Source organism: Oncorhynchus clarkii, chromosome 26 (assembly GCF_045791955.1).
Source record: "Oncorhynchus clarkii lewisi isolate Uvic-CL-2024 chromosome 26, UVic_Ocla_1.0, whole genome shotgun sequence".
NCBI classification, from domain to species: Eukaryota; Metazoa; Chordata; class Actinopteri; order Salmoniformes; family Salmonidae; genus Oncorhynchus; species Oncorhynchus clarkii.
In genome coordinates, this window is record NC_092172.1 from 18,301,520 (window position 1) to 18,327,606 (window position 26,087).

General features: G+C 42.2%; 1 protein-coding gene across 1 annotated transcript in view; it reads left to right on the plus strand.

Moving 5' to 3' along the window:
* Positions 1–26,087, plus strand: part of LOC139385246 (disintegrin and metalloproteinase domain-containing protein 10-like) — an 83,004-nt gene that overhangs the window by 39,839 nt on the left and 17,078 nt on the right. Inside the window, exons 3-4 of the mRNA XM_071130395.1 lie at positions 10,194–10,312; positions 20,731–20,889. Of these exons, the coding sequence (XP_070986496.1) occupies positions 10,194–10,312; positions 20,731–20,889 (278 nt within the window). The remainder of the gene's footprint in view (positions 1–10,193; positions 10,313–20,730; positions 20,890–26,087) is intronic.

Below are 26,087 nucleotides of genomic sequence, written 5' to 3' on the forward strand. Positions count from 1 at the left end.
TGTAACACTGATAGTCTGACTTTTACCAGCAGAATGCTTCAGTATAGCTGTAGATATAGCCTAGCTGTTTCCCCAGGCCCTTTATTTGAGATGTTCAAACAGTCATTGTCAGTTCATGCACAGACCTGCTACAGCATTCTGTGGCCATAGATGTAGATCCATGGCCTATGCACGGTTTTGAGAGGAACAGCCCTAACCCATGGGAGTAAAATCTTTCCTGGAAGTAGAGGGTTGACTCCTCTCTCACCCCCTCCTGGCACCCCTCTGCTCTGCAGCCCCCACCCCTTCTCTCCCAGTATTCAGTATGCCTGTGTGCTCTGTCTGGTTGCTGAGGCTGGCAGTAAAGGCTCACTACACACACAGCTGTCCTCTTTTCTGCTATTACCAATCTAAAAATAATGCTCCACATTTTAGAAAATGAAAGTCCAAAAAGCTGGCTAATTTTGTGCAGCCATGCTCTGGTGGCCGTCCGTCTGCTTGGGTGCGTGCTGAGTAGGGAATCTGGAGGCCAATACCTGGCTGTACTGTAGGGCATGTTCTACCAGTGGTGCACAGTGCTGAAGAAAGGCATCCTATAGAATATAGAACATTGTATCTACAGTGGTACAGGTCACATAATTGACATTCTGCAGTCAACCCTCCGGTGCATTCTCTCCTGAATAGATTAGACAAGGGGCATAAAAAGGAAGGCCTGTAAAGTGAAATCTTCCTGACTGGAATGAAATACACCTGTCCCTGTGCCACTGCTTGTTTGATTGCACTGTGGAGTGTGTCTCCGGTTGGTGTGCCAAGGTTAAGTGTTGTGTGGTAATTGAGTGTGTTCTCCCAGTGGGGTCTGGTGGAGGTGGCTGTCTGTCTAATGGCTGGCTGAGTCACTCACTAACAGACATTCGCATAATGCTTTGCTATCTGAAGGGTCTCAGAGCCAGCCGCTTCACCTGTCTAACATCACCGTCTTATTTTGGACTGCGTATTGTCTGTCCTTGTGTGTGTTTGAGCGAGCGTTTTTGGCACAACGTCAGTTAGGCTGAACTCGGTGTTGATGGTAGTTATTGGTCTAGTCAAGTAGTGTTCTAAGTGCTGGACTGAAAGGAAATGAAAGCAACCTCAGGCTGCTCCATCTGACAGCACTTTATGGACGTACATGTGTTTAACTCTCTTCCCCCATACATTCTGTTGTCTCAAGTACCACTATCATAAGACAGGCTGCAGCTTCTTGCACTAAGCAGTAAGGCTGACCCCATTTAGTCGACTGCTCGATTGTTTGATCGTTAGGCTGTTGGTCGACCAAGATTTCTTTAGTCCAACAGTTGCAAAAACATATTTATTTTTTCATGCTGTACAAGACTCCTGTCTGATTTGCGCCTGCTCGAACCAGGAACGCATAGACAACAGCCTCACTCGAAGCATCGTTACCCATCGCTCCACAAAAGCCGCGGCCCTTGCAGCGCAAGGGGAATATCTACTCCAAATCTAAAAACGAGTGACGTTTGAAACAGTATTAGCGCACACCCAGCTAACTACTAGCTAGCCATTTCACATTGGTTACACCAGCCATTAGGCTGATAGGCTTGAAGTCATAAACAGCGCTGTGCTTGCGAAGAGCTGCTGGCAAAACGCACAAAAGTGCTGTTTGAATGAATGATTACAGGCCTGCTGCTGCTCAGTCAGACTGCTCTATCAAATCAGACTTAATTATAACATAATAGCACACATAAATACAAGCCTTTGGTCATTAATATGATTGAATTTCTAGAAAAAAAAAGTTTATTATTTCAGTGAAATACGGAACCGTTCTGTATTTTGACTAAGTCTAAATATTGCTGTTACATTGCACAACCTTCAATGTATGTCATAATTACGTAAAATTCTGGCAAATTAGTTCGCAATGAGCCAGGCAGCCTAAACTGTTGCATATACCCTGACTCTGCGTGCAATGAACGCAAGAGAAATGACACAATTTCACCTGGTTAATATTGCCTGCTAAACTGGATCAGTAGTTATAACTAGTGATTGATTGTTTTTTATAAGATAAGTTTAATGCTAGCTAGCAATTTACCTTTGCTTCTACTACATTCGCGTAACAGGCAGGCTACTCGTGGAGTGCAATGGTTAGAGCGTTGGACTAGTGCTGTTGCAAGAATGGAACCCCTGAGCTGACAAGGTGAAAATCTGTCGTTCTGCCACTGAACAAGGTAGTTAACCCACAGTTCCTAGGCAGTCATTGAAAATAAGAATGTGTTATTAACTGACTTGCCTAGTTAAATAAAAGGTATAAAATAAAATAAAAATAATAATCGGAAATCGGCGCCCAAAAATACTGATTTCCGATTGTTATAACTTGAAATCGGCCCTAATTAATTGGCCATTCCGATTAATCGGTCGACCTCTAGTATATACTGTACTCGATACCTTCTACTGCATCTTGCCTATGCCATTCTGTACCATCACTTATTTATAACTCTATGTACATATTCTTCATCCCTTTACGTGTGTGTGTGTAGTTGGGTAGTTGTTTTGAAATTTTTAGGTTAGATTACTCGTTGGTTATTACTGCATTGTCGGAACTAGAAGCACAAGCATTTTGCTACACTCGCATTAACATCTGCTAACCATGTGTGTGAGACAAATAAAAAATAGTTTGATTTGATCACTGCTTATAGTTGATTTGATTAAAATATGTAGTGTCTATATATAGAAAAATACACATTTTTTAATTTGTGAAATTTGGTTGAAAGAACAGACTCGGTCGACAGATTTTTTTGGGGGGTGGGTGGGTACAGCCCTACTAAGCAGGAACTAAGACTGTCTTAGGGTGTGGTTTAGGGGAAGTGGTTATGAGTGGTATGAGTCGAGTGAGTTTCTATGACAAAAACAAACATTCCTGAAATTTGTTTGTTGGCAATATTGTGTGACTCACTGACTGTGAATGTCAACAGATTAGTCTATACATTTTCTTTGACAGGCCAAGTTAGTAGTCACAAGATAAGCTTTTTCAGTTTTATATACATGTGGATTCTTTCTTCCCTTACACTTCTATTGTTTTCAGCGTTGTGTGTGTGTGTGAGTCACGTTGTCCTCTCCTGACTGGGTTAGTGTTGTGTAACCAACCATGTGTCCACTAACACCCCAGCAGCCCGGAGGAGAGTCTTAATCAGAGAGCTGCTCTGAGCAGGGATGCCCATGTCAATTACAGCTGTCATTTGTTACCCAGTGAGAGGGCCTTGGCCTCTCTCTGTTATCAACAAAGCAAATTAGGAGGGCTGTTGTGAATTGCTGTAGCTGTGATTAACCTGAGATGGCCCTCTGTTCCTTATTAGTTTTGGATGTACTGAGGGGAAATGGTCAGTATTTAAAATTGTTTTTGCCTTGTTCTCAGTGTTTACAAATCCAAAGAGAAATATGACTAGATACATTTTCACTGTCCAATCGTTGCAGTCTCAATGGGTTACTTTTATTGACTAACGATACCTGTTGTCAAAATGGGAGATTTTCTCTGTTCCCCATGTCATTATTGGGAAATACAATGTGTTGCCTTTTATTTAACTAGGCAAGTCCGTTAAGGACAAATTCTTACTTACAATGACGGCCTACACTGGCCAAACCCGGACAACGCTGGGCCAATTTGCGAGCGGCCCTATGGGACTCCCCAATCACGGACGGTTGTAATTAGGGTTGCAAAGAGTCTGAAACTTTCCGTTAAATTTCCGTACATTTTCCAAAGGAAGTTAAGCCCTGGAATTTTACTTAAATTGCTCATAAAAGTTAGCTTATAACAGTGAAGTTTTTTTGTGGGATACAGAAGGCAAAGCTAGGTCTTGTGGCATATTTTGGTTAAACTATCCCAAATTCAATGGAATTGCAACCCTCTACATGCAGAGTGCATTCTTCCATCACATGTGCAGTGCACTCTTCCATCACATGTACAGCTGATTCTCAAGATCTTGCACACTAATAAGATGCTATTGAGCCCACACTACTACACTGTCTGAGCCCAGGACTACATGTTTTCTGCTAAGTTTTGATTACAATACTGGGTGGGGTGAATATATTTTATATGACATAAACGTCCCTTTTTTTAGGACCCTGTCTTTCAAAGATAATTTGTTAAAATCAAAATAACTTCACAGATCTTCATTGTAAAGGGTTTAAACACTGTTTCGCATGCTTGTTCAATGAACCATAATTAATGAACATGCACCTGTGGAGCGGTCGTTAAGACACTAACAGCTTACAGATGGTAGGCAATTAAGGTCACAGTAATGAAAACTTAGGACACTAAAGAGGCCTTTCTACTGACTCTGGAAAAACACAAAAAAAAGATGCCAAGGGTGCCTGCTCATCTGCGTTTATGTGCCTTAGGCATGCTGCAAGGAGGCATGAAGACTGAAGATGTGGCCAGTTCAATAAATTGCTATGTCCGTACTGTGACACGCCTAAGACAGCGCTACAGGGAGACAGGATGGACAGCTGATCGTCCTTGCAGTGGCAGACCACGTGCAACAACACCTGCACAGGATCGGTACATCCAAACATCACACCTGCGGTACAGGTACAGGATGGCAACAACAACTGCCTGAGTTATACCAGGAATGCACAATCCTTCCATCAGTGCTCAGACTTTCCGCAATAGGCTGAGAGGCTGGACTGAGGGCTTGTAGGCCTGTTGTAAGGCAGGTCCTCACCAGACATCACCGGCAACAATGTCACCTATGGGTACAAACCCACCATCGCTGAACCAGACAGGACTTGCAAAAAGTGCTCTTCACTGACAAGTTGCGGTTTTGTCTCACCAGGGGTGATGGTCGGATTTGCGTTTATCGTGGAAGGAATGAGTGTTACACCGAGGCCTGTACTCTGGAGCGGGATCGATTTGGAGGTGGAGGGTCCGTCATGTTCTGGGGCGGTGTTTCACAGCATCATCGGATTGAGCTTGTTGTCATAGCAGGCAATCTCAACGCTGTGCGTTACAGGGAAGACATCCTCCTCCCTCATGTGGTACGCTTCCTGTAGGCTCATCCTGACGTGACCCTCCAGCATGACAATGCCACCAGCCATACTGCTAATTTTGTTTGTGATTTCATGCAAGACAGGAATGTCAGTGTGCCCTGGCCAGCGAAGAGCCCAGATCTCAATCCCATTGAGCACGTCTGGGACCTGTTGGATCGGAGGGTGGAGGCTAGGGCCACCCCCCCCCCCTCCCCTGAAATGTCCGGGAACTTGCAGGTGCCTTGGTGGAAGAGTGGGGTAACATCTCACAGCAAATCTGGTGTAGTCCATGAGGAGGAGATGGACTGCAGTACTTAATGCAGCTGGTGGCCACACCAGACACTGACTGTTAATCCCCCCCCCCCCCCCCCCCCCCCCCCCCCCCCTTTTTGTTCAGGGACACATTATTCAATTTCTGTTAGTCACATGTCTGTGGAACTTGTTCAGTTTGTCTTGTTGAATCTCATGTTCATACAAATATTTACACATGTTAAGTTTGCTGAAAATAAACGCAGTTGACACTGAGAGGATGTTTTTTTTTTGTTGCTGAGTTGACATGATTTTTTAAACTAGTAAATAGTAGCATACAGCAAAGTGTGTTTAAATAATTTATAACTTGTTAACAATTTCGGATAGATCGTTTTTGCTACCATGTGGGTTTTAGCTTGCTTGAGCCTGCTAACTGAGTATTAATTCACCTGTTTCCATACATGTTTAATTTTAAACATTTATCCTATAAAGGAGTTGTTTTAATCTAACTGCTTAAATATTTATCTGTAAATGGAATTGTATTAGGCTTTTTTACTTTAATCATTTTTACTTTAATCATACTTTAATAATTTGGCCAAGTGCGTCAAGTTCCCTCAGCGCTCACAACAAGCAACGTCTGACAAAAATCCCTCTACTTCTATTCAAGGTGAAAAGGATTAATCAGACACCTTATCGATAGCAACAGCTCATGGTCCTCCTGGAATCTTTTTATTTTTATTTATTTTTTTAAATTCAATGGAGGAACGTAGTCAGAGAAATGCTGATGAATGTCTTGCTCGAGCTGTGTATGCAACTGGTTCACCTCTGATGCTAGCAGGCAATGTGTATTGGAAGAGATTTCTGAATGTTCTTTGCCCAGCATACACCCCTCCAACCAGACATGCTTTATCTACTCAATTGCTGAATGCAAAGTTCAAGTGAAGGTCAAGCAAATCATAAAGAAAGCAGACTGTATTGCAATCATCTCTGATGGGTGGTCGAATGTTTGTGGGCAAGGAATAATTAACATCTCCACCCCTCAACCAGTATTCTACAAGAGCACAGACACAAGGGACCACAGACACACCGGTCTCTATATTGTAGATGAGCTGAAGGCAGTCATCAATGACCTTGGACCACAGAAGGTATTTGCACTGGTGACCGACAATGCTGCGAACATGACGGTTGCTTGGTCTAAAGTGGAGGGCTCCTACCCTCCCATCACACACATTGGCTGTACTGCTCATGCATTGAATCTGCTCCTCAAGGACATCCTGGCACTGAAAACAATGGATACACTCTACAAGAGAGCCAAGGAAATGGTTAGGTATGTGAAGGGTCATCAAGTTATAGCAGCAATCTAAATTTGGTTGTCATCCAGGCACATTTGAGGCTTTTTTCGAGCCTGACAACAAGCCATCCTCAACAAGGTTGGAACGTGACAGTGTAGATGCCTCAGTCTGATGTTCAAGAGGTGGACATTGAGGAGGTCCAGGGAGAAGACATGGAAGCCTGAGAGGAAGACAACCAAAGCTTTAGTTTCTAGACTATCATTTTACAAATGTTTTTGGGAGATGCAATGGATCATTCAATATTCCCTTTATTTTGTTGTTCAGTGAAATCATCTCGAAGATTTAACTAATTTAATTAAAGTTCAAGTCGTAACTAAATAGTTAGGATTTAATCATTTGCAATTGTCTACTTATGACAAGGTGAAAGTTTTGTTTGTCTCCATATGATATGGTAAATATATCCAATGTAATAAACATCTACATTTTTAAATGTATATTAATTTGCATATATTCCCGTTAATTCCCATACATTCCTGTTAATTCCCATGGAAAGTTTCCACCTCTGAATATTCCCCAAAGTGTGCAACCTTAGTTGTGATGCAGCCTGGATTTGAACCAGGGTGTCTGTAGTGACGCCTCTAGCACTGAGATGCAGTAACGTCGACCACGGCGCCACCCGGGAGCTCAAATACAATCCTTTTATGCATTCACTTCATTTGTTGATAGCCAATAGGCTCATCTTCATGGACTCACACAGATGTAACCTACGAGTCTGTTCCATTTCATATCCTATTCACATGGATTAAGAGCCAGGATATTAATATTATGATTCATGACTCATTCTGAATAATGGTTGATGAAACGGAGCAGTAATGTCTAAGGCCTTCCCACACTGTATGTGGGATGTGTATTGTTCTTTTTTTTTAAGAAATCAACCTGGCTAGATTTTATGATTTGCTTCAGTTCTGTCGTCACATTCTGCGATTGGCTTGCGAGGCTGTCAGCCTGCAGTGGTGTATTTGATCTGCGCATGTACCAGCACCAGCATCGCAAGACTTACTCTTATGTTTATGCGTGAGTGAAGTATGCATCTTTGAAATAGTTTTCACATACAAACTTTATATGTCTGAAGCTTCCCCAAAATAACATGGTCGCTGTGAGAGAGTTTATTTTGATTGGGGATTTTGTGCATTTATCAAAATCCCATCATGTAGCTTGATTTTCATGTGTCAACAAGATTATTAGGGAAATCGTTCTTCTTGCAAAGCATATAAACGTTTTAAATCAAACTATTATATTAATGTGACTTCACAATAGTTGTGTTTTTGTGTGCATATTGTGTGGCTGACCATAACACCAGCCACACGATACGATAAAGACTCAATTTCTGCCTCTGCGAGAACATTGTCAGAGCCTACGACACATGCATATGAAAACCAGTAGATAGTGCTGATGACATCATCCACGTATTCCTATGGAAAACTCCTAATGGCGCATGAAGCGGGAAGTATATGAATTTGAAATGCACCAGGGGGCTGAATGGCACCAAAACATTGCTAAGGATCATGTTGAAAGTGGCCATAACAGGCATCATGGTCGACGTAGTCATTTTCCTCCTGCTTGAGAGAGGCAACCTTAATGTCTATGGCATGATGGCGCGAGCCTCCTCATAGCCTGCCAGCCCGTGATTGGTTTGTGTCAACATGGGGTCCTGTGTGATGACAATTTTTTTGTCAGAATGGATTATTATTTAATAAATCTTGATTTGTTTTGAACTTTAACGTAATTTGTATGGGATCGAACTTAATCATAATAAACTCATTTTAGAGCCCAAAACACTCCAGACCGGACACTGGGGGGCTGCTATGTCTGCACGTAGTGGTACTTAATCGGCAGACCTAGACCCTGTCACACTGAACGACAATCATTTGCAACCTAAGAATTTGCTTCAATGCCCTAGCTGGCCCGAGAGGTTTCCTTGCCCCTGTTCGCTCGGAAGGCACCCATCCCACGTTGAGCCTCAGACGGATCGTCAGGTCTTGTTCGCCCAGCCTGCCCAGGAGTTTTCATGTTTCGTTGGTGACGTCGGGCTTGGATTCCGCCGCTGATGGAACCGGGGGTGCCTAAGCCAGCTTGTCGGGCTTCCACGTCCTGGCTGGCTCAAGAGGTTTCCTTGACTCGGTTGGCTCGGCAGGTTTCCATCCCACGTCTTACTCCACCGGATCAACGGGCTTCCACGCCGCAGCGGGATCGACAGGCTCCCACACCCCTGCCGGTTCGTGGGGAGTTTACCCCCAGCCGGCTTGCCCAGCACCCATGTCTCGGCCGGTTTGCCCAGGTGGGACACCGGGTGGCGCCCCTAGGGGGGTACTGTCACGCCTACTCCCACTCTTCCCTCCTGGCGCTCGAGGGTGCCAGGCTGCCCTGCGTTACGCACTCCTGCCACCATTATTCACTCACATCTGCCTTCCCTCGTCACGCGCATCAGCGATAGTGGACTCACCCGAACTCACTCAATCACCTGTTTATTACCTCCCCTATACAGTGGGGCAAAAAAAGTATTTAGTCAGCCACCAAATGTGCAAGTTCTCCCACTTAAATTACAGGCCTCATCTTTTTTCATCATAGGTACACTTCAACTATGACAGACAAAATGAGAGAAAAAAATCCAGAAAATCACATTGTAGGATTTTTAATGAATTTATTTGCAAATGATGGTGGAAAATAAGTATTTGGTCAATAACAAAAGTTTATCTCAGTACTTTGTTATATACACTTTGTTGGCATTGACAAAGGTCAAACGTTTTCTGTAAGTCTTCTGTAAGAACTTGCACAATTGGTGGCTGACAAAATATTTTTTTGCCCCACTGTATTTGTCAGTTCCCCAGCTCTGTTCCCGGCTGCTGCATTGATTGTCATTTTTCTGTGTTACCCGTGTGCTGACGCTGTTCCTGTCTCATTCTATGTCCGTTCCCTATTAAATGTTTCACTCCCCATACCTGCTTCTCTCCAGCGTCATCCCTTGACAGTAAAGAGAGGGATTTGCGCAAACAGAAAGAATTCAGAGTGATATGGCTATATCACAACCAGCTGTGATTGAGAGTCCCATAGGGCGGCATACAATTGGCCCTGTGTCGTCCGGGTTTGGCCGGTGTAGGCCGTCATTGTAAATAAGAATTTGTTCTTAACTGACTTGCCTAGTTAAATAAATGTAAAAAAAAATATGGAGTAATGATTTACTTGACCTGTGTTCTGATAAGAGACTGGTGTGACTCTCTTGAGCTCCCAGCCCAGGCATTATAGGAAATATTATTCCTGAACAATAGATGTGCTGCTGAATGATCTAAAGCATTTGTCCATCCATTAAGATGTTTCTCAAATAACAACCACTTTCTACTGTCTCCCCTGAGAGAAGTTGATGAAGGCCCTATATGTCGGTCTTTATTTTCATTTTCTGTAGGCCTATGTGAAATTAAGTGTCTTCCAGCCTAGTCTGTAGTCTTCTTTCAGTGTTGGGAGACAATGGTTTGGCATTGTTACTTGCCCTAATCCTTCTGTCATTCTGGCTGCATAGATGTTTACTGAACCATGAGCAGGAATGTTGGAGGTTCTAAACGGGGTCTGGGTAGTGTAGTAATGCATTTGCATGTTCCTCTCTTGCAGGCATTTCAATCTGCGGATGAAGAGGGACACCAGCCTGTTCTCTCCAGACCTCAAGGTAGAGGTATCAGGAGTGGAGGCGCCCTACGATCCCTCCCACATTTACACTGGAGAAATCTTCGGTAAGTCCAGGAATTATGTCTTTGAGCGACAAAGTCCTTGTGCACACAGGCACAATTACGATAGTTACTAGGGAAACGCTTCCTGCATCCAATTTGCTTTTGCGTTCATGTGTGGGTGTGTGCCAGTGTGTTGTTGTGGGATTGTTAGCATTGGTAGTTTGGAGTTCATTGTAAAAGTCCAGCCACCATGAAGCTGTGGTTTTAAACGTTGTTAATGGATATCAGTCTCCTCTCTTTGTCTGTCTGTCTGTGTGTGTGTGTGTGTGTGTGTGTGTGTGTGTGTGTGTGTGTGTATACGTGTGGAGAATGTGTTAGTCACGTTCCAGTCTTACATCCTCAGGATACTCCCCATGCCTGCAGCAGTGCTCACATGTAACACAAGGGGAAAAACAGGCCAAGGTGTGTCTATCCGGTCATGTGACATGGTGTGTTTGTGTGGAGCTCTCAGATCCCAGCAGGCTCATCTCCACTCCACCTCATCATTTCCAGATGCTGTCATCTCTCTTCTCCTCAGTCTGCTGAACAGACTGTAATTCAAATCAGACTCCACTGGAGCACTTCCCATCTCTATCAAATGGAAATCTTGATCAGTTTCCTTTTAGAGAAGCAGCACTGCATTGTTCCAAGGACGACGATGTTGTAGCCTATTTCTCAGATGTGATTTGTAATGCAATGGAAAGGTTTGTCCAGACCAAAAATCCAGCAAGCTTTTTCTTGTCAATAATAAAGGTGGACATTCAAAGGTGGAATTTAGATTGTCAGAATAACTGTGCATTTACACACTGATGTATTCATTTATTTGCACAATTTCAGAATCAGAAATCTAGACTTTGAACTTCTGTAGTTGTGCTCTGCTGTGAAGGCCATACTCTTTGTCACCTTTAATATCTCCAAATCATATTTATTTTGTTTTTAACCCCCTTTCTCCTCCAATTTTTGTGATATTCAATTGGTAGTCAATTGGTAGTTAGTCTTGTCCCATCGCTGCAACTCTCCTACGGAGAGGCGAAGGTCAAGAGCCATGCATCTTCTGAAACACCACCCTGCAAAGTCGCACTGCTTCTTTTTAGAACCTCCCCTTCTCCTGTTTTTCAGGCATTAACATGTCTACCAAGTTCCTATTACAGCGATGTCATAAAAGCCCCACTCATTTGCTGTGTGCTAGCTAGGCTTCCATCCAATTGGAATATTTCATGCAAATATTCAAAAATCTCTGAAAATATGCGCATTTTCCCAACAGTGGTGTGTTTCCACCAAACATACTCATTGCAGATAAAAATCAGTGAATTTAACTTTTCATGTACCAAATAAAAATCTAAAGTTCATTGTGTTTCCAGTGCATTTTAGATTCTAGCAATCGTTTTGTCACAAATTGGTGTGTTAAATAGTAAATGTGCCTACTCTGGTTTCGCAGATCTACAATGTGGGTAGGCTTACCGGGTAGGCTAGTCCACATGAGATGATTAAGAGCTAGAATATATTTTTTTTTGTCAAGTATTGATCATCATGTCACCAGAATAAAATCCTCAATATTTATTGGAATGGAGCATCAAACTCATCACTGCGGTTTCAGCACGCTGTGAAGTTCATCAGAACTTATTTCATTTGTAGCCTAATAAACTGCATTGTTTCCCAAGTCGTAGTGGGAGGACCACACATCATATCATCGCGTGAAACCAAGTTTACTTCGATATGATGGTTACTATATCAATATTTGTGCATAAAGGTCACCGCCTTTTCTTGCATAGTTAATTTTACAGACACAAAGATCCCACTTGTCAAACAAACAAATGATTGTAGGCATTTATTAACTTGTATCAAAACTTCCAGTTTCCATCACAGCTGTCGTGATTATTATTTATTTTTTTAAATATACATGGTATGCCTTTACTCGCATAAAAACTCTGGATGGAAACGTAGTTACTGATATGTTTAATTGCCAGACTCACTCTGGCTTACTTAGGGAATAATTAGAATAGTCAGAAGATGATGTTCATGTCTACAGAGGCCTTGATGTATGACAGAGAACCTTTAGGCTTTACCAAATCAAATCTAAAACCTTGCTTTTCCCCATTCTTTTTGTAAGTGGACAGTTTCCATATGAGAGATGAAACGCTGCAAGGAACACTTAATATTGTCCTCAAAGACTTAATAGATTTTTCCACATTCCCCAAGCTTGATGAGCTTTTTGGCAGTTGTTAATCTTCAGAGAAATAGTGGTCGGGTAATCATCATGCAATCACGCTTCAGCAAGCAAGGCCGCTTGCCAAAGGCATAATTGCTGCAATAACGAAGTGTTACAAAAATGGAATACTCTAGAATACTGCAATTAGGGATAAAGATTGCACTCAGAGTTGAATTGCAGTAAGTGGCAACATCTTTCTCTCCTCAACCCTTTTCTGTGTAATACAGTGCCTTCCGAAAGTATTCATATCCTTTGACTCATTCTATGTTTTGTCATGTTCCAGCCTGAATTAAAAATGTATAAAATATTTTTTCTCGCCCATCTACTACATACAATACCCCATAATGACAAAGTGAAAACATGTTTTTAAATTTTTTTGCTAATGTATTAAATGAAATAAACATTTCAATGCATGTTATAACCACCTTTTGGCAGTGCTTACAGCTGGGAGTCTTTTAAGAGCTTTTGGATTGTACAATATTTTCACATTATTCTGTTTAAAATTCTTCAGACTCTGTAAAATTGGTTGCTGATCTTTGCTAGACAGCCATTTTCAAGTCTTGCCATAGATCCTCAAGTCAAATCTTTGACTATGCCACTCAGGAACATTCAATGTAGTGTTGGTAAGAAAACTCCCAGTGTATATTTGGTCTTGTGTGAATTTGTCTCCCTGTGTCTATTGGGAAGCAGACACAACCAGGTTTTCGGCTAGGATTTTGCCAGTGCTTAGCTCTATTCCTTTTCTTTTTATCCTAAATAACTCTCTCATCCTTCCTGATGCATAGCATACCTATAACATGATGCAGCCACCACCATGCTTGAAAATATATAGAGTGGTACTCTGATGTGTTGTGTTGGATATGCCCCAAACATAACGCTTTGTATTCCGGACATGAAGTAAAACATTTTGCCACATTGTTTGCAGTTTTACTTAATTGCCTTATTGTAAACAGGATACGCGTTTTGGAATATTTGTATTCCATACAGGCTTCCTTCGTTTCACTCTCATTTAGGTTAGTATTGTGGAGTAAGTAAAATGTTGACCCATCTTCAGTTTTTGCCTATCACAGCCATTAAACTCACTGTTTTAAAGTCATCATTGGCCTCATTGTGAAATGCCTGAGTAGTTTCCTTCCTCTCTGGCAACTGAGTTAGGAAGGATGCCTGTATCTTTGTAGTGGCTCGGTGTATTGATACTAGTGATGCACCGATATGACATTTTTGGCCGATATCCGATATTTTCCTTGCAAATATCGATACCGATAACCAATATTTAAAAATGTTACGTCCTTTTAAGCATTCTAGTACAGTTAAATAGTTAACACACACACATGGATGCAGCGGTCTAAGGCACTGCATCTCAGTGCAAGAGGCATCTCTACAGTCAAATCCAGGCTGTATCACATCTGGGCTGTGATTGGGAGTCCCATAGGGTGGCGCACAATTTGGCCCAGCATCATCCGGGTTTGCCCGACGTAGGTCATTGTGTGTATATAAGAATTTGTTCTTAACTGACTTGCATAGTTAAATTAAGGTTACACACACACACACCACACGGACCAAAAAGTTATTATACTTGTCAAGCAGTGAAGTTTCATCTGTCTGTCTGTGGCCTCTCTTCCTCGGTGCGCACGGTCACTGTGTCAGTTTCCATCTTGTGTGTATGATGTGTATGTAACATTTCACGTAAACGCTGTTTCTTGTCTGCATCGAAGTAGGTATCCTTGCACATAGCATCGAGCATGGTGGCGACACAGTAAAGAGAGAATGCCTGTTGAGCAGGCATTCAATGCTATGACAGAGGGTATCACGTCTGATGCAGGCGCAGTTGATGAGCTTATTTCTTGAGTCGGTTGTTCAAATGGAGCTAGCTAGTGTGTTCATGTTTCAAACAACATGTTCTCAAATGGCATCAGCGGTATGACAACCAGCACATTCATGAGCATGAAATGACTTTCCTCAGTAGGAAATCCTCGACGACCCACTGTGTTGTCAAACTCAGCATGCTCATGGGGCTGTTATTGCTGGTCCAAATGTCAGTCGTGAAGTTAATAGCAGTGACGCTATTCCTGTGTAACTCCGGTAGGGCAACATCTGAAAAATAGTGCGCTTGGTAGTAGATGTCGACCGATTTATTCGCAATGGCCGATTTAATTAGGGACGATTTCAAGTTTTCTTAACAATCGGATATCGGTATTTTTGGAAGCCGATTTAAAAAAAAAATATATATATATATATATATATATATATATATATATATATATATATATATATATATATATATATATATATATATATATATATATATATATATATATATATACACATACATACTCCTACCTGGCAAAACACACGGGAAAAAAAATATATACAGTGCCTTGCGAAAGTATTCGGCCCCCTTGAACTTTGCGACCTTTTGCCACATTTCAGGCTTCAAACATAAAGATATAAAACTGTATTTTTTTGTGAAGAATCAACAACAAGTGGGACACAATCATGAAGTGGAACGACATTTATTGGATATTTCAAACTTTTTTAACAAATCAAAAACTGAAAAATTGGGCGTGCAAAATTATTCAGCCCCTTTAATTTCAGTGCAGCAAACTCTCTCCAGAAGTTCAGTGAGGATCTCTGAATGATCCAATGTTGACCTAAATGACTAATGATGATAAATACAATCCACCTGTGTGTAATCAAGTCTCCGTATAAATGCACCTGCACTGTGATAGTCTCAGAGGTCCGTTAAAAGCGCAGAGAGCATCATGAAGAACAAGGAACACACCAGGCAGGTCCGAGATACTGTTGTGAAGAAGTTTAAAGCCGGATTTGGATACAAAAAGATTTCCCAAGCTTTAAACATCCCAAGGAGCACTGTGCAAGCGATAATATTGAAATGGAAGGAGTATCAGACCACTGCAAATCTACCAAGACCTGGCCGTCCCTCTAAACTTTCAGCTCATACAAGGAGAAGACTGATCAGAGATGCAGCCAAGAGGCCCATGATCACTCTGGATGAACTGCAGAGATCTACAGCTGAGGTGGGAGACTCTGTCCATAGGACAACAATCAGTCGTATATTGCACAAATCTGGCCTTTATGGAAGAGTGGCAAGAAAAAAGCAATTTCGTAAAGATATCCATAAAATTGTAGTTTAAAGTTTGCCACAAGCCACCTGGGAGACACACCAAACATGTGGAAGAAGGTGCTCTGGTCAGATGAAACCAAAATTGAACTTTTTGGCAACAATGCAAAACGTTATGTTTGGCGTAAAAGCAAAACAGCTCATCACCCTGAACACACCATACCCACTGTCAAACATGGTGGTGGCAGCATCATGGTTTGGGCCTGCTTTTCTTCAGCAGGGACAGGGAAGATGGTTAAAATTGATGGGAAGATGGATGGAGCCAAATACAGGACCATTCTGGAAGAAAACCTGATGGAGTCTGCAAAAGACCTGAGACTGGGACGGAGATTTGTCTTCCAACAAGACAATGATCCAAAACATAAAGCAAAATCTACAATGGAATGGTTCAAAAATAAACATATCCAGGTGTTAGAATGGCCAAGTCAAAGTCCAGACCTGAATCCAATCGAGAATCTGTGGAAAGAACTGAAAACTGCTGTTCACAAATGCTCTCCATCCAACCTCACTGAGCTCGAGCTGTTTTGCAAGGAGGAATGGGAAAAAAATTCAGTCTCTCGATGTGCAAAACTGATAGAGACATACCCCAAGCGACTTACAGCTGTAATCGCAGCAAAAGGTGGCGCTACAAAGTATTAACTTAAGGGGGCTGAATAATTTTGCACGCCCAATTTTTCAGTTTTTGATTTGTTAAAAAAGTTTGAAATATCCAATAAATGTCGTTCCACTTCATGATTGTGTCCCACTTGTTGTTGATTCTTCACAAAAAAATACAGTTTTATATCTTTATGTTTGAAGCCTGAAATGTGGCAAAAGGTCGCAAAGTTCAAGGGGGCAGAATACTTTCGCAAGGCACTATATATATATATATATATATATATATATTTTACAACTTTATTTAACGAGGCAAGTCAGTTAAGAACACATTCTTATTTTCAATGATGGCCTAGGAACTGTAGGTTAACTGCCTTGTTCAGGGGCAGAACGACAGATTTTTACCTTGTCAGCTCGGGGATTCGATCTTGCAACCTTACAGTTAACTAGTCCAATGCTCTAACTACCTGCAGGCAATATTACCAAGGTGAAATTGTGTCACTTCTCTTGCGTTCATTGCACGCAGAGTCTGGGTATATGCAACAGTTTGGGCCACCTGGCTCATTGCAAACTAATTTGCCAGAATTTTACGTAATTATGACATAACATTTAGGGTTGTGCAATGTAACAGCAATATTTAGACTTAGGGATGCCATCCGTTAGATAAAATACAGAACGGTTCCGAGCAGCAGGCTCGTAAGCATTCATTCAAACAGCACTTTCGTGTGTTTTGCCAGCAGCTCTTCGTAATACTTCAAGCATTGCGCTGTTTATGACTTCAAGCCTATCAACTCCCGAGATTAGGCTGGTGTAACCGATGTGAAATGGCTAGCTAGTGAGAGCTAATAGCGTTTCAAACGTCACTATCTCTGAGACTTGGGAGTAGTTGTTCCCCTTGCTCTGCATGGGTAATGCTGCTTCAAGGGTGGCTGTTGTCGATGTGTTCCTGGTTCGAGCCCAGGTAGGAGCGAGGAGATGGACGGAAGCTATACTGTTACACTGGCAATACTAAAGTGCATATAAGAACATCCAATAGTCAAAGGTTAATGAAACACAAATGGTATAGAGAGAAATAGTCCTATAATAACTACAACCAAAAACTTCTTACCTGGGAATATTGACTCATGTTAAAAGGAACCACCAGCTTTCATATGTTCTCATGTTCTGAGCAAGGAACTTAAACGTTAGCTTTCTTACATGGCACATATTGCACTTTTACTTTCTTCTTCAACACGTTGTTTTTGCATTATTTAAACAAAATTGAACATGTTTCATTATTTATTTGAGGCTAAATTGATTTTATTGATGTATTATATTAAGTTAAAATAAGTGTTCATTCAGTATTGTTGTAATTGTCATTATTACAAATACATTTTTTTTTAATTGGCCGATTTTAATCGGTATGGGCTTTTTTGGTCCTCCAATAATCGGTATCGGTAAAATCATAATCAGTCAACCTCTACTTTGTAGTGTGTACCGGTGCTCAGCCAGTAATGAATTCCATTATCTTGGTGTTAATGGATTTCGCCTTTGAGTTGTCTCACTGAAATGTTCTTACTCTTTCGAATGACTGCTCGACTTGTTGACTGCTCGATCCACACAGCAGACATTGTGGGCTAGGTTAGGAATGCTGTGTTGCATGTGTAACGCTACATTTTACGTGGCGTCATTACGTCATGTATCTGCGTTATTAGTTTGCACGTCAGCTTTGACATCGGTTTTGCGCATCAGCATTAAATTAAACATCATGTCGATGTTGGCATTTTTAGCCGATATATACACCGATATATCCTGCATCCCTAATTGATACACAATCCAAAGTGTAATTTAATATATATATATTTTTTTTAACCAATCTACTAATCGGTGCCCTTTTTTGCGAGGCATTGGAAATCCTCCCTGGTTTATGTGGATGAATCTGTGTTTGAAATTCACTGCTTGATTGAGGGACCTTACAGATAGTTGTGTGTGTGTGTGTGTGTGTGTGTGTGTGTGTGGGGTACAGAGATCGTTCAAAAATCACGTTAAACACTTATTGGTTCATGCAACTTAGTATGTGACTTGTTAAGCAAATGTTTACTCCTGAACTTATTTAGGCTTTCCATAACAAAGAGGTTGAATACTTATTGACACTTCAGATTTTCATTTTTAATTCATTAACAAACCTTTCTAAAAACATTTACAAAATTCCACTTTTACATTATGAGGTATTGTGTGTAGGCCAAAATATAAATTGAATCAAACATAAATTCAGGCTGTAACACAACCAAATGAGGGAAAAGTCCAGGGGTGTGAATACTTTCTGAATGTGTTGTACATCTCTGTCATTGTGTGTTAAATTCAGTTGAACCGTGAACTGGCAATAAATCGGTAATATCCCCAGTCCCATTCTCCCTTGAGTCCCTTTCTCCTCCACCTGTAGCTAATAGCTGTCTGTACTGGGAATAGAACCCATCTGCTAGGGAAGTACTGTGAGCTAGAAGAGAGCCAGAGATCAGACCTCTCCGTTATGTGTGATCAGATGGGCCTATACATTAATTTTCTAGTTTGCCCCTCATGAAGACCAGCAGACTCCACTCTCCTTACTTTACATTAGCCCACTTAGCACTTTGGGGACCAGGCATTTTCATGAACTAAATTAGGTGGTTACCTTGGTCCCAGTCTACTGGAATTCCCAGAATTGGAGTGAAGCTGCTTGTTTCTGGACTGCAGTAGGGTTTCTGATTAGGTTCAGGGGTAAATAATATTCAATTTCCACTGTCTATACCGCCACATTAACCCAGCTCTCATTAGTGTAGCGTGTTCTTTTCTCTACTTCTCTGACATAAAAGTCTTGTCAGTTGCCCTTGGGACGCACCGCATTCTCCTGACTTAAACTGAGAATTATTAGTGCTCCCTTTGCTGAGGCTGTGAGGGTGTCCGTGTCTGAGTTCTGAGCTCTCCTTGGCACAATAGTCAGACTTGATCCATATGTGCGCAGAGGATTGGTCTAAACCCCGACGGCACTGGCCTTTCATGCCCAGATAAAGGGCTTCCTCTCTGGGAAAATGCGCTGTGCCTTCTGGAGATCAAAAGGGGGAATCTGTCCCTGAAATGATATCAAAACCATAGGGCCCTCTTTAATGTTACCAAGTGCTGCCCAGTATAAGACAACAGATTCAATTGGTCCTCACTCTGATCTCCAAGCTGTAAGTGGGGAAAGTATTATTCATGTTTTATTATGAAGAAAATGGGACAGCAGAAGTTGTCTAAAGTGACAGTTATTATTGTCAATGAATGGTCTCAGGATAGCTCAACATTCCTTTCCCTAGTATTTTGCTAGTTTTGTTTAGATGTAGGTAATCTCACTTTCAGTATCAAAACTGCTACCAATACCAGTTAGTGTCCCAGTGTTTCCTGACGAACTGCACTGCTAGGGCCTGGAAAAACCAGAGAGGACTCTGGGCCCTTGGAACACACAGACAGAGATTTAGGGAGAAAGAGCTGGATGCTCTGGGACAGCTATGTGTTCTGCTGTTCTCGTTATCTCCAGCAGGAGAGCAGAGCATGTGGGCCTACTGGGCCTCTTTCCTCTGGAAACCCAAACCTAACTGGGGAGAGAGGCAGGCTGGCTGGCTGGCTGGCTGTGTTTCTCTGTCTACGCTAAACTGCAATGGTCCCTCAGGATAGCTATGAGACAAACATTTTCGCAACAATACAGAACTGAAGAGAGCAGCAGATTTAAATGAAGTTGGGCTTCCCTATCCTGAGGAAAACAAGTCTTATTCTCTCCCTGATTTAGTTATCTTCTCACATTGAGTTGCCAGTCATCTATGTCCTTTTCAGTTATAGCCCTCCAGAGTCTGCTGTTTTTATAACACAGGTTAATTGGGAGTGGGAGTTTTTCATCCAACCTGCATAGCTGCTGATGGAAAAGGTTTTTCAAGGTGCTTGCTCTTGACAAACACTGAATTAAAAACCGTCAGCCAGACTTTCTCTGTCTGGTTCAAAGGCGGATGATGTTTAATAGACTCTGCTATGCCCTGACAGCATTTTGTTTTATTCCCACTTCTTTCTCACTGGTTCCTTGATTCTTCAAGCTTTAGTTGTGCCTTTTGCGTAAGAAACTATTCTTTGGTTTCCCCCTGACACTAACCAGAGTCCAAGCTCTTATTACTAGTCATTATTTGTCTGATTTCAAGGTCAGATGAGAGGAGCAGGGATGAGTCTTTATGATCCAGACAGACAGGGATATGTTTCGTTCCACCCTGACTCTGTCCAAGACGGACGGTGTTCCCCCCAGGAACAGCTCACTGTCTACCATCTGCTCAATGTCTAGAGCTGTGCGCGTGTGTGTGTCTGCATTATGTTCTGTTAGTTTGTGTCAGCTTAAATTGGTCCATACGTTTTGTGTGTTCCTCTCACACGTTGAGCGTTGACTTTCTTCCTACCCCCAACTGAATAGAGTTGAGTTGACCACCCTTCTTCAGCCACCTGACCTCAGTCTTTCTCCTCCAGGTGAGAAGGGCACTCTGACCCACGGCTCGGTGGTGGACGGCAGGTTTGAAGGCTTCATCCAGACCCACCAGGGCATGTACTACGTGGAGCCTTCGGAGAGGTACCTCAGAGACAAGGACGTGCCCTACCACTCAGTCATCTACCACGAGGGGGACATCAGTGAGTATACTTGATTCACTGCTCTCCTCTGTCACCCTGCAGTCCTGCTGATGTAATGGTGCCAACATCATAGCACTAAAATGAGTTATGGCTGTTGTTAATGTAATAGGTATATTTTATAGACTTAAAGGACATGTTCTTTAATGCTTTTGCTATATTGATTCAGACGATGTTGCCTTTACAGTATGACTCTGGGTGTGTGTGTGTAAGTGTTGATTTGTTTTTTAAGGATCTAGCTTTAGAAATTAGGGGTTCGTTATCCTATTCAGCAGTGGGAATACAATTTCGTTCCAAATAACACATATATTTTGTGCAGGCAAAGATGGTTATTATTGGATACACAGTGGATGGCTTATTAACTCCACAGTATTCTGTCAGTGTTATTCGCTTTGAAAAGCCATTTTTTCCATCATGAGCATGAAATGGATTGAATTGGCTGTAGCAACTCTAAATAGCAGTACCATGGCTGTGCTCTTTTTTTAATTACAGTTGTCAGCCATTGACAGCAGTGACTAATCCATGCTGGCTCGTCTGTCCCAGCTTTTCTCTCTCCACCTCTGCTACACACACACATCCCTCCCTATCAGAGAAAACAGTAGGCGTCACACTGTGACAGGACAAGGACTTTAGATAGACAGTGACACCGAAAGGCAATTCTCTGCTGTAGGTGTTTCTTGTAAGCAGAGATATGGACGATGATGGATGGATGAATGTGTGCCTAAATGAACTGAAGGGTGGGAGGTGGGGGTGGGACAGGACAGGTTTCTCTAGGCTTGGAGGTAAGGTCTTAAAGGCTGTGGAGTGCATACTGAGCAGAGTGGAGGTATACTGTTCAAATACAATGCAGAGCTGTCAGAGGAGAGGTCTATCCAAGGGGAGTTTACATTGGGCATTTAACAATACATACGGTCAAGTCAAGGTCATGTCAGATGAGCTGTGGAATGGGCCAGAGGAAGGGGAGCTGAGGAAGGTTGCACTGGGACACTGCGGCAAGACACACACACACACACAGGGTTAGGCTGAGCCCTGATGATTGATTGATGCGAAGTCAGGATCAGAGCCAGTGGCAGGGAGTGAATCATCTTCCTTAGCATCCAGGCCACCAATTATAAGTCGATCTGAGGTGTGGGCTAAGCTCCAGAGACCACTGACCCCACTCATCCCAATACAGGCCAGAGAGCAGCCCTCTCAGGCAGGTAGAAAGCAGGGTGGAGGCCCACCCTGTGTTACTTGGCCCTCTCTTCCTCGGGTGGGTCTGATTCACAGCCAGCCTGCCTACTGACACACAGGCACAACCAGCCCAGCATGAACCTGCAATCAGAGAACCTTTCTCTTACGCTTCTTCTCCACAATGTAGGCTTACTCGCTCTTTCTCCTTTCCCTCTTTCTTCCCGCTTTCTTCCCGCTCTCCCATTCTTTGTAATTTTCTGTCTGTATGAGGTGTCAAGAAATCTCTCACCCTCTATTCCTCCTCCCGCTCCTTTCTCTTTCTGTGTCTGTTTATCTGAGGGTGTGAACAGAGCCGTTCTGTTCCTCATCCCTTTCTCTGTTCCTCAGTGTCATATCCAATGACAGGCTGTCATCAGAACCCCTCAATAGTACTGCAGGGCTTGGCGACTGCCACAGTACCAGATTTGAGGTAGTTATGCCCTACCCATTATTTGTGCTCTTCACATTTATCTTCGTTCCTTAGCAGATCGTATTGCCTGAGACATTACATGAAGGGCCCCATTTCATATTTTTTCCTTCACTAATCTATGAAGCGAATGCCGCTGCCCCAAACAGATAATTTCTGTCAAGTCATGCTGCCGTGTGAAGTCCGGTCATAGCACTGATGGCAGCTTTCTTGTAAAGACACTCTTATCTCCTTTGTGCCAACACTATGGGTTAACATGCTCCACACTCCTTGCTGTACATCATATTTATACAGTGCCTTGCGAAAGTATTCGGCCCCCTTGAACTTTGCGACCTTTTGCCACATTTCAGGCTTCAAACATAAAGATATAAAACTGTATTTTTTTGTGAAGAATCAACAACAAGTGGGACACAATCATGAAGTGGAACGACATTTATTGGATATTTCAAACTTTTTTAACAAATCAAAAACTGAAAAATTGGGCGTGCAAAATTATTCAGCCCCTTTAATTTCAGTGCAGCAAACTCTCTCCAGAAGTTCAGTGAGGATCTCTGAATGATCCAATGTTGACCTAAATGACTAATGATGATAAATACAATCCACCTGTGTGTAATCAAGTCTCCGTATAAATGCACCTGCACTGTGATAGTCTCAGAGGTCCGTTAAAAGCGCAGAGAGCATCATGAAGAACAAGGAACACACCAGGCAGGTCCGAGATACTGTTGTGAAGAAGTTTAAAGCCGGATTTGGATACAAAAAGATTTCCCAAGCTTTAAACATCCCAAGGAGCACTGTGCAAGCGATAATATTGAAATGGAAGGAGTATCAGACCACTGCAAATCTACCAAGACCTGGCCGTCCCTCTAAACTTTCAGCTCATACAAGGAGAAGACTGATCAGAGATGCAGCCAAGAGGCCCATGATCACTCTGGATGAACTGCAGAGATCTACAGCTGAGGTGGGAGACTCTGTCCATAGGACAACAATCAGTCGTATATTGCACAAATCTGGCCTTTATGGAAGAGTGGCAAGAAAAAAGCAATTTCGTAAAGATATCCATAAAATTGTAGTTTAAAGTTTGCCACAAGCCACCTGGGAGACACACCAAACATGTGGAAGAAGGTGCTCTGGTCAGATGAAACCAAAATTGAACTTTTTGGCAACAATGCAAAACGTTATGTTTGGCGTAAAAGCAAAACAGCTCATCACCCTGAACACACCATACCCACTGTCAAACATGGTGGTGGCAGCATCATGGTTTGGGCCTGCTTTTCTTCAGCAGGGACAGGGAAGATGGTTAAAATTGATGGGAAGATGGATGGAGCCAAATACAGGACCATTCTGGAAGAAAACCTGATGGAGTCTGCAAAAGACCTGAGACTGGGACGGAGATTTGTCTTCCAACAAGACAATGATCCAAAACATAAAGCAAAATCTACAATGGAATGGTTCAAAAATAAACATATCCAGGTGTTAGAATGGCCAAGTCAAAGTCCAGACCTGAATCCAATCGAGAATCTGTGGAAAGAACTGAAAACTGCTGTTCACAAATGCTCTCCATCCAACCTCACTGAGCTCGAGCTGTTTTGCAAGGAGGAATGGGAAAAAAATTCAGTCTCTCGATGTGCAAAACTGATAGAGACATACCCCAAGCGACTTACAGCTGTAATCGCAGCAAAAGGTGGCGCTACAAAGTATTAACTTAAGGGGGCTGAATAATTTTGCACGCCCAATTTTTCAGTTTTTGATTTGTTAAAAAAGTTTGAAATATCCAATAAATGTCGTTCCACTTCATGATTGTGTCCCACTTGTTGTTGATTCTTCACAAAAAAATACAGTTTTATATCTTTATGTTTGAAGCCTGAAATGTGGCAAAAGGTCGCAAAGTTCAAGGGGGCCGAATACTTTCGCAAGGCAGTGTATTTACATAGCCTGTGATGTTATCAGCAGTACATTAACACATACAGTGGGGCAAAAAAGTATTTAGTCAGCCACCAATTGTGCACGTTCTCCCACTTAAAAAGATGAGAGATGCCTGTAATTTTCATCATAGGTACACTTCAACTATGACAGACAAAATGAGAAAAAAAAATCCAGAAAATCACATTGTAGTATTTTTAATGAATTTATTTGCAACTTATGGTGGAAAATAAGTATTTGGTTACCTACAAACAAGCAAGATTTCTGGCTCTCACAGACCTGTAACTTCTTCTTTGAGAGGCTCCTCTGTCCTCCACTCGTTACCTGTATTAATGGCACCTGTTTGAACTTGTTATCAGTATAAAAGACACCTGTCCACAACTTCAAACAGTCACACAGTGTCCCCCTGCTTAAGCCAGTACATGTCCAGGCCCGTCTGAAGTTTGCTAGAGAGCATTTGGATGATCCAGAAGAAGATTGGGAGAATGTCATATGGTCAGATGAAACCAAAATATAACTTTTTGGTAAAAACTCAACTCGTCATGTTTGGAGGACAAAGAATGCTGAGTTGCATTCAAAGAACACCATAACTACTGTGAAGCATGGGGGTGGAAACATCATGCTTTGGGGCTGTTTTTCTGCAAAGGGACCAGGACGACTGATCCATGTAAAGGAAAGAATGAATGGGGCCATGTATCGTGAGATTTTGAGTGAAAACCTCCTTCCATCAGCAAGGGCATTGAAGATGAAACGTGGCTGGGTCTTTCCGCATGACAATGATCCCAAACACACCACCCGGGCAACAAAGGAGTGGCTTTGTAAGAAGCATTTCAAGGTCCTGGAGTGGCCTAGCCAGCCTCCAGATCTCAACCCCATAGAAAATCTTTGGAGGGAGTTGAAAGTCCGTGTTGCCCAGCAACAGCCCCAAAACATCACTGCTCTAGAGGAGATCTGCATGGAGGAATGGGCCAAAATACCAGCAACAGTGTGTGTGAACCTTGTGAAGACTTATAGAAAACATTTGACCTCTGTCATTGCCAACAAAGGGTATATAACAAAGTATTGCGATAAACTTTTGTTATTGGCCAAATACTTATTTTCCACCATAATTTGCAAATATATAAATTCATTAAAAATCCTACAATGTGATTTTCTGGATTTTTTTTTTCTCATTTTGTCTGTCATAGTTAAGTGTACCTATGATGAAAATACAGGCCTCTCTCATCTTTTTAAGTGGGAGATCTTGCACAATTGGTGGCTGACTAAATACTTTTTTGCCCCACTGTAGTTGAGTAATTTATTCATTTAACTTTGGCTATATTCCTATAACCCAATGAAGTATCACATCCTTATTGATACAAGGGGACTGAGTAAAGACAATCTTCCATTAGACCTGTTTGAGATCTTCATTCCAGTTACTTTTTTGTCATTTAGCAGATGCTCTTATCCAGAGCGACCTACGGGAGCAAGTAGGGTTAAGTGCCTTGCTCAAGGGCACGTCATCAGATGTTTCACCTTGTTAGGTCGGTGATTTGAACCAGCGACCTTTCGGTAACTGGCCCAAATCTCTAACTGCTAGGCTACCTGCCGCCGCATTCCGTTCAGTGTAACATTCAGGTTTCAGCAGTTGTTTTAGTCAAAC